This window comes from Camellia sinensis, chromosome 11 (assembly GCF_055761805.1).
Source record: "Camellia sinensis isolate YWXY chromosome 11, ASM5576180v1, whole genome shotgun sequence".
Taxonomy (NCBI): Eukaryota; Viridiplantae; Streptophyta; class Magnoliopsida; order Ericales; family Theaceae; genus Camellia; species Camellia sinensis.
The window spans coordinates 104,638,898-104,647,957 of record NC_138971.1 but is presented as its reverse complement, the minus strand read 5'-3'; the positions used below and the strand labels follow the sequence as shown (position 1 = coordinate 104,647,957).

The 9,060-nt window shown below is 34.3% G+C and overlaps 1 protein-coding gene and 1 long non-coding RNA gene across 2 annotated transcripts; one reads left to right on the top strand and one right to left on the bottom strand.

Annotated features, from left to right (window-relative positions):
* The first annotated feature begins 1,816 nt into the window (after positions 1 to 1,816).
* On the top strand, positions 1,817 to 7,016 carry LOC145802060 (uncharacterized). The gene is made up of 2 exons (XR_014344287.1): positions 1,817 to 2,043; positions 6,685 to 7,016. It is a non-coding gene; the product is annotated as an uncharacterized LOC145802060 (long non-coding RNA).
* LOC114277061 (transcription factor MYB124) lies at positions 2,251 to 8,814 on the bottom strand. Its single transcript, XM_028218882.2, has 13 exons — positions 8,519 to 8,814; positions 7,987 to 8,124; positions 7,864 to 7,910; positions 7,692 to 7,748; positions 7,497 to 7,569; positions 7,169 to 7,224; positions 6,898 to 7,080; positions 6,636 to 6,820; positions 6,293 to 6,444; positions 5,502 to 5,644; positions 5,202 to 5,422; positions 4,925 to 5,094; positions 2,251 to 3,020 (listed from the first exon to the last, which is right to left on the bottom strand). Exons 2-13 carry the CDS (start codon positions 8,065 to 8,067, stop codon positions 2,910 to 2,912), a joined length of 1,479 nt encoding a protein of 492 aa, XP_028074683.2. The 5' UTR covers positions 8,068 to 8,124; positions 8,519 to 8,814; the 3' UTR covers positions 2,251 to 2,909.
* Between the last annotated feature and the right edge of the window lie 246 nt (positions 8,815 to 9,060).

Genomic DNA, 9,060 nt, shown 5'->3' with positions numbered 1-9,060 from the left:
TGATCTAGATTATATATGAAGTCATTCACTGAATAATGCAATCCTTTTGTAGAAGTCATCATCCAAATCGCAACCCTGCTCTTCGAAAAAATCAAAATCAAAATCAAAACCTAAATTTAAATTAAAAAATCAAAATACACAAATCTACCAAATTTACACAAAAAAAAAAAAAAAAAAAAAAAACTAATAACAGAGGAAGAAGGAGAGAATAACAGATTCTGAACAAGTAGTTTTCGAGTTTTAGTTACAGGCGGTAAAAACTGTAAAATTTTGCAGTTTCAAATTTTTTTGGTACTGGAATGAATCATGGTATAAAACTGTAAAATTTTACAGTTTCATAACATGTTTTTCAGTTTGATTAATTTGACTCCGGCGACTTCCCGGTGATGTTGAACATTCCGACGAGTCTCCGGCAACCGTTTGACGGAAGTCCGATGGTAGTGAGATGTGAACAGTGTCTGTAAATTAAAAAAAAAAAAAAAAAGGATTTTTTGGTAACAATTAAAAATGTGTTGGACTAATTGGTGCAAGTATTTTGTTTTGGGATTAATTGGATCTTGAACTTGGTACATGGGACTTATCAGTAAGTTCCCCAAGAAGAAACCCCCAAGGGCCTCTAGAGCTGGGCCTGGCCTTGAGTTTTTAGAAAATGGGATGATCCAGCTCAGATCGACTTCTGGGGAAAGCCCAATTGAATTGAGATGGGTTAGGCCGACTAGTTTGGCTACGAAGTGGTCTAGGGTGGACCGAATTTACATCCCAACTATAAATAAATAAAAGAGAAATATATATTCACAATTTTTATTCCAAAATTCACCAAAATGATATGACAAGAAAGTTGAGCCTTATATAATTGAATCTGTGATAAATAAAATATTGACATCTAGCCTGTCGTATTATTGCGGGTCAAATTTTGAAAGATTTTTTTTGGAATCCCTTTTTTTGGGTGAATATATATATATATGTATTTTTTTTTAGGAATCCCAAATTTAAAAAAAAAAAATTCACTGCTTCCATGGTAACTGCATAGCTGTTTTTGTAATTATGTTACTCCCATCTTAAATTGTTCGTCCATTTTCAACATTTATGTCCTTTAATAGAGTCGATAAACAATTTGTTTACCCCAAATTAAAATACCTCAATTATTTCTTGTGAATAAAGTCTTCAAAATCATTGAAAAAAGAATTAATTAAAAAATATAAATGATTTTTGAATGTATGAAATAATAAAAATGAACAAATAATTTGGGATGGAGAGAGTATTTTGTGATGAGCAATGCTAAGAATGGAGAACGATCCATAGAGATGGCTGGGATTAAACCCAATTATGGTAAGGTTCACATTCAATACATTTCATGTGAACCATTCTACGGTTGGATTAAAACTAGTTATGATAAGATCCACATTCAATATAAATCTCTATTAATATATTTCGTGTAATCCATTTTGCATTTCTATTATGTATTCTTGTCAATACTATAGTATTAGAGCAATTTAGTTATCTCAAATGATTTATTAAATATTCTACCATATGATTATTTGATAAAATTTTGATAATTTCTTTGTGATTTCTAACATTTTTGTTATTGTTATTGTGATTCAAAGCAGGATGGACCAATGGCAGTGGTCAAAATTCAAAACTTAAAAGCTATTCTGTTATTATGTTAAAGTCGTTTATGCATTAAGGTTCTTAAGTAGTTGTTGGGACCATATGAAGATTTTGGATGATTACCATTTTGTCCCTAGAGTCCTACCACTGAAATTGGTCCCTATAAGGTCAAAATTAGTCATATTATACATACCCAACCTTAATTAGAAGAGAGAGAGAGAGAGAGGGAGTGGCTGCCAGTCAGTGCACTTTAATTTGTAAAGGGTTCCCTCTCTCTTTTAACCAATAGCTTTTTGCTTTGGTCATAATGACACTTGTCCTCCACCCCCATGGCTGACCAGCTTAAATTCACCAGGATTTGAGTCATCCCCCCTCCTTCCCCACAGCACAGCCTCAATTAACAGATCCCAGACAACATGAAAAAATTTCATCTCTGTAAGTGCCATTTTGTTTCTCATCCCTCTTATCTTACTTGAAGTTCCACTGTTAATTAGTAGTACTTTCATTGATCTCCTATTCCATTATATGCTTTCTCTACTTCAGATTTCTTTCATTTTATCTGCCACCCATCTGTCTCTGATTTTTTTTTTTACTTAGATTAATCTCAGGCTAGTTAACAAGTACAAACAAGAATACAATATCTGCACACAAAAATCACTGTCACATTCTCCACTCCAATCAATACATGTTACATAACATTAAAATATGTGTGAAAGAAAAAATAAATAAAACTTATTCTATACCCTCTACACACCTAAAAACCAAAAAAAAAAAAAAAAACAAAAGGAGTTCAATTCAACTTGTTGATCCTCCTTTCTTCTTCTAGACCCCATCTTCACGGGGGTGATATAGGCGAGGAGCCGATGTGTAATTACAATCTCGATGAGTAGGAAACACACTGCAGGTTCTGTACAAAATGATAAATCAAGAACAAAAACTTGATTGGGAAAAGGAATACCCATATCCGAATCCCACAATTTCAAGAATAAAATGGAATGACACACTTCAAAAGGCACACTGAAATTAATGTGTATTAAGGGCTGGTAACTCTAAGGAGAACGCATAACTTTCTGTTAGATCTGTCAGGTATTACCAGAATGCACCGTAACATTCTAGATTGAAACGCAGATCTTGAAAGGCCTCTTTGTAAAAAAATCAGGTCGAAATGACTGCGATCCAAAGGGAAGTGAACTAGGGGAGGAAAGGAAAACGCTTTGTATGCCAAAAACTTTTGGTAAGTAGTCATAGTGGCTGAGTAAACCCTGCAAACCTCTTTATGAGAGATGGATCGGTAAGGTTTGTCATAGACTCTGGAGGAGGGCCCTTTTGCAGAGTGGAGGTTGTGATGTATTGTTGTTTGGATTACAGGATGGGGACTCCATTCCAAGTGTTTTCAGTAGGAATTGCCTCTCCTGAACAATGCATCAAAATATATGTAGTCAGTAAACACAAACTGACATAAAGATGTATTAAGTTAACAACATAAATTGGGAAAGGCTAGTATAATTCACATATTGAAGAACTATTTCACCAATTAACGTGTTAAGAAGTAAAAAAGTAGTGGGGTTGGAATATGGGGGAGAAGTGATGGTTAAATGTGAACATCTAACAATTCTCTGTAAAATCTTCACCATTTAGTAGCAGCCTAGTCTGAACACAAGCCAGACAGCATGCAGGCCATTGCTTAAATAATTGACCATATTTAAATCATGAGATCAAAAGTCACGCTTTTGTTCTTTTTTTACTTATTTGAGCTATGTTTTGTTAAGCATGGTAAGTTTAGCCAGGTTAATAACACGAAAGTTAACCAAACATGTTGAGTTAACCGCTGATGGAGAAAGCAAAATAACACGTGTTTAAAAATAAAGGATGAATAAATTACATCACTTTTCAGAATTTTTAGAGTAGACAGATGTTTCAATATAACCTGCATGTTTTTCTCTGATTGCATTAAACATTCAAAGCAAGAACTACCACCAAAACCAGAATCGGCATTCAACAAACATGCACTTACACACGCTCACGCACGAGCGCCATGAAAGAAGCAAGAAGAAAAAGAAACAAGGAGAAAGAAATGGATTCATAAATATAAAATACAATAAAATAAATTTCAAGGTTTGTGTCACCTTACAACTGGAGTAGACAGTTGGAATCCAATTGATATCATTCAAATGATATTGAGTTCTGATCATGACCACATCTATTTAGAATATGAGAAAAACTATTGGCTAGGACATATATAGAAGTGTTCATTCGGTTTTCTATGATTTATAATTTTTCTTGTATATGTCCAACATGTATCACCACCAATTCTGCATGGCCCGTGTATACATATTCTAATAACTAAGAGAGACATAATATCCACCGTAGAAACTAATTGTATCTTAGATAGTATTTTTCACCAAGAAAACTTTAACTGTTCATTATAAAGTCTAGAAATTTTATAAGCAGAAGTTCGTTTCACTTTATGATATTTATTTCAGCCACCAGTGCATCGCCACCACCTAAGTATTCCCTGAAAATCAACTAGAACTCTGGCAGTACAATGCTGCACTGCAACAAGAACAATTCAATCTGAATCACCTCAACAAGTGTTTGTTCCAATTAATTGGGGTAGACTACATTGATCCCTTTTCTCCAGTTGGCTATATTAAAAAAAATGGCAATTGATCACCAGTCTAAGTCGATTCTGCTAAATGGAGAGTTAAACTATTGATTAATATTCAAAAAGAACCTACTTAGTTAGCTTAGATTAACTCCTGACTTAGCAGAAGCAACTTTTCTGTTATACAGTACAGATTATAAGACTTGCAAATCTCTGCAGCAATGTTGGCAAGTCAGACTTTTGATAAAAGTTCTTATTTGAGTTCTGTGACATTACTCTTAGAACAGTATTTTATTAGTTGGCATCATGCTACAAACATAGCACTTACTCATCTTGGAAGCTTTTCAAAAAAAAAAAAATTTACTTTTCATTTTTTTCTTTTTCTAGTTTAGTACTTTTATGCAGTTAACTTTCTTAATATTGATACAAAGGTCATATGCATCTCCCTCTTCTTTTTTTCTTTTGGTCAAATTTGTATTTCTAATCCATCCCATTGGCAAGGAATAAAATTATTGTGGTGGGCTAGAATTTGCAAGATAATTAAAGTTTATGATAACTAGAAATGGATTATACCATTTAAGTTCAGGGATTCTCGCTGTATCTTTGTGTGTGTGTGTGTTTGTGTCTGTGGTTTGGTGATGCAAGCTTTCTGCTACTGCTACGATGCTACCATAGGCTTAAGAATTGGCAGATTATAAGATGATGACTTACACTTTCTGAAAATTTTGGACTCGGAATCCCTGCGGCTAAGGATCTGAAAATTGGGGTTACTTGAAGAGGAGAACTGAACTCGGTATTTGAAAATGCAGGGATGATTCCATCATGGTCTTTAGGGATGACTCCATCATTGTCTTTTTGATCATTGCAAGATGGTAACATATCTGCAGCAATAAGACAAAAAATGTCAGCAGATATATACATCTGTAGGATTTTATCAATGACACGATAAGAAAATATCTAACAGTGTACACTATAAAAATAATGTTACCTTCAGTAGTGGTTGCACCAGAGAGAATACCATTTTCACAATCACCGATACCATTTTGCTCTCCTATACGGGTTGATTGTGACTCCGCGATACTGTCTTGATGTAGTGCACATAGCTCATCTTGACTTTGTTCTGTTTTATCACCTGCTGTCTGGGAGAGGAGTGTTGATCCTGTACTGTACTCAGAACTCCCTGGAGACTCTTCATATAGATCAGGTTGCCTACAGTAACAATCAGCAATGTTTATATTACGATTAAAAACTGCTTGAATCTTAATATTAGCAAGGTTATGTTTGTTACCTCCAAGATTGTCGACTGCCCTCATTATTATTCCTCAAGTCCTCTATCAAGTCTCTAAAATTTTCAAGTTGAAAATCTATATCAGAGATTTTGATACCGAGCATATCATTCCCTTTGGTTTGATTGAGAAAATCTTGGAGAACCTGAGTATGATATTTGGTTTATATTAGACAATAAGCAAAATCTAGGGGTGACACATGATTTACTATTTTTGCAATTTAAACAAGACCCTGTGGCAATAGACATTTCACACCCAAACTTTTGGCACACGTCTGTAGGGATTGACAACATTAGTTCAACCTTTCTTGAAATATGGTGCAATGACAAACAAAAGATAAAGCCAAAATCAACCTTACTAAATAACTGTTTCTGTTATTATAAATAATAAAATAAGTAGCAATTAAAAGAAATGCATTGGTTTGGTTCCTCGCAATCATTTAGGCATTAAACTGACATTGACTGTCTTTCAAGTGAATCACGAGAGGTTTGCTGGCAATGTACTATCCTCGACCCAAAGAGCCGCCACAAGCCTTCCAGGAAATCTTCCTAAATTATAGAACAAGTGGTGTGTTGTTGAGCCTTGTGATTTGAATCTAGCCTCTCGGGTTGTGAGATTTCTCCTTGGTAGGCTAGGTTTATTTATTTATTTATTACTACAGAGAGTTTGTAGCCTCTTAGCTTGTATTCATGTGACCCTTTGGGCTCACTTACCCCCCAAAAAAGAAGATCATCCTCGGACAAGAACAATTATGTATTGATAGCAGAAGCAAGTTAACCCAACTATTCCTCACCTTCCATGCATTTTCAAGACTTTGGTCCGTATTCTCCGAATTAACTTTGACTGCAAGTGAGCTGAGAAGTTCTGCTTGTTGCATCAATGCAAATATCTTTGGATCGTCTTTTTTGAGAAATGTTCCTTGAATCTTGTTATTAGTAGCTGCTTCTGGAAAAAAAAAAAGGAAGCCAAACATTATTACATCATTTTAATCACGGATAATAAATAATTATCAAAGACGCATGTTTTTAAAACATGAAAATAACAATCATTTGCTGGCTAAAATAAATGCTGCATTGATATGTATATTTTCTGCAATGTACAATGTAGTTCATGTACCAAAAAATTGAGTGACTCACCATCCTTGGACATCTCCTTGGTGTTGTTGACATGATTTTGAGTGGGCAGGTTTCCCACATTGTGGAAGTTTTGCACCAGTACTGCAAATGGAGGTCTCAGCTGCTGATTTGCTGTTGTTTGACGTTCCCTGGGTAATCTTTCTCCATGGCTGCAGTTTTCCATGAGATCAGAGATATCGGTCCTCCTACATCACAACAATTGAGAGTTACTTCTGTAACATTGATATTCACTTTTAATTCAACACATGCTCATCAATTGTACCTCATCTTCTTCATAGGTGTTGCAGTTTCTGATATTCCAGCTGTATTAAACCCATTTCGAAAGATAACCCTTTTGTTGTTTGGATTGATGTATGAAGTGTTATTATTCTCTTTCACTAAGGCTTCATGTTTTGCCCTCTTCTTACACAGTGTGGAAAATCGGTTCTTCACAGCATTATCAGTTCTGTATGCATAGATGAAGAAATTAATTTGTAATTACCATAAACTTTTTCACTGCCAAGCAAGAAACAAAACATTACAACTTTATATACCTCCCCGAGACCACTTTGGCTATTTCAGTCCATCTGTTACCAAATACTTTTTGAGCCTGCAGTGGATTTTAAGATATCAGATTCCCACAGACAATAATGGAGAAATAATTATCTAATTTTGAAATACACTTGGTATTATCTGTTGGACAATTGGAGACAACAAAACAAATTAACTCAAAACAAATTAAAGGAAATTAATGATTGAACAAAGATAGAGTTACATATATAGTTCAAAAGAAAATATATCAATTATAGTGCTAGAAAGGCAAAACTAACTTGTCAGTACTGATATATCGCGACTTTTGAGTTTAGAAAGCATCAATTTTACCTCACATAAGAGCAAGTCTTCCTCTGGAGACCACCCCCCTTTCTTGAAATCAGAATTCAAATAAGTGTACCATCTGCAAGGGTATGTTACATCAACATCAGGGTTAGACTAAAAAACAGAAAGTTAAAGAATTATTGGAAAGACAAAGGAGATCATAAATTTTTTAAAAAATCATTTTTTTATAGAATAATTAACCTTCTTCTACATTGCCTGGTTGATTTATCCTTGAATTTTGATGCAATGATTGCCCAACTACACATGTAAAACACAACAAAACCCATCAATTTCATTCATCAAACAACCTTGATTTCATATTTTCATTGCATCCAAACAAAAAAAAAAAAAAAAATCCCAAAATTGGGCATACTTTTCAGTTCCATGGGTTCGAATTTGGTTGCGAAGTATATCATCCTCCTGCAATTGAATTAAACCCACATTAGATATTAGCCAAAGACACTGAAAACAGTTGAAACAGAGAAGAAAGAGAGACCTCTTGAGACCACGAAACGATGTGACGCTCTTTGGGCTTTGGAAGTTGATCAGTATTGTTCTTCTTCATAGTCTTGTGCATTGCTTCTTGGCTCTATCTTCAACCAAGTAGCCAACTCTTCCACCGAGTTCAGGCATGCTAAAGCGAAAGAGTCTTTTATAAAAATGCTATAGCAAAAAGACCTCTTTTTTCTTTTATTTTTTTCTTTTTCTCTTTACGGATATACTATTTGATTCAAAACAGAACAACAAAGGCAATAATTCTTTTCACCGCAACGAAATCACATTGGATTCGAACTTTTTTTTATTAAAAAAAAAAAAACACTCAGACTTTGATTGATCTAAAGCATCCAGAGAATCCAAATTAGGATTCAAACAAAACACAACAAATACGGAACACAACAATCAATTTAATTTGATGATCGTTCAAAAGTTCTCGAGATTCGAGAAAGCGAGAGCGTGTTCTTCGTATGTATGTATATATAGAGAATCGGAAAAACGTAGATCTGATCTGAGAGTTTGAGTGAGCTTACGAAGTGGTGTTTCTTCACAAAGATGGAGGAGGAGGGTTGAATGATTGAAAAATGGATATAGAGATGGGGATGATGAGAAAGTTGAATTGATTTGATTATTCATTCCATTTTCTCACTCTCTCTCTCTCTCTCTCTAGAAAGGCAATCTCTCTCTCTCTAAAAAGAAAAAGAAAGGCTAGAAAAATGTATGCAACAACAACGGAACCTTAGCTTTTGGGCGCGGGGGTATGATCATGAATGGGGAGTTTGAAAAATAACGCTGAAATCCACGAGAGAAGAGTTATAATCCCACCACCACCACAGACAATGCGCATGTACATATTATCATAAATTATTATTATTATTTTTTTAAACAAAAAAAAAAAAAAAAAAAAAAAGACAGTTCTTGAGGTATCATGGTATTCGTAGACTTTTATTTTGAGATATTTTGTTGACCATCAGTTTTAACCTAACTTATAGAAAGGAATTCACTATTAGAATACTCGATTGACAATCAGATTTAATTTATAGGAAGAGATTTACTATCGGCATAACAATAGATC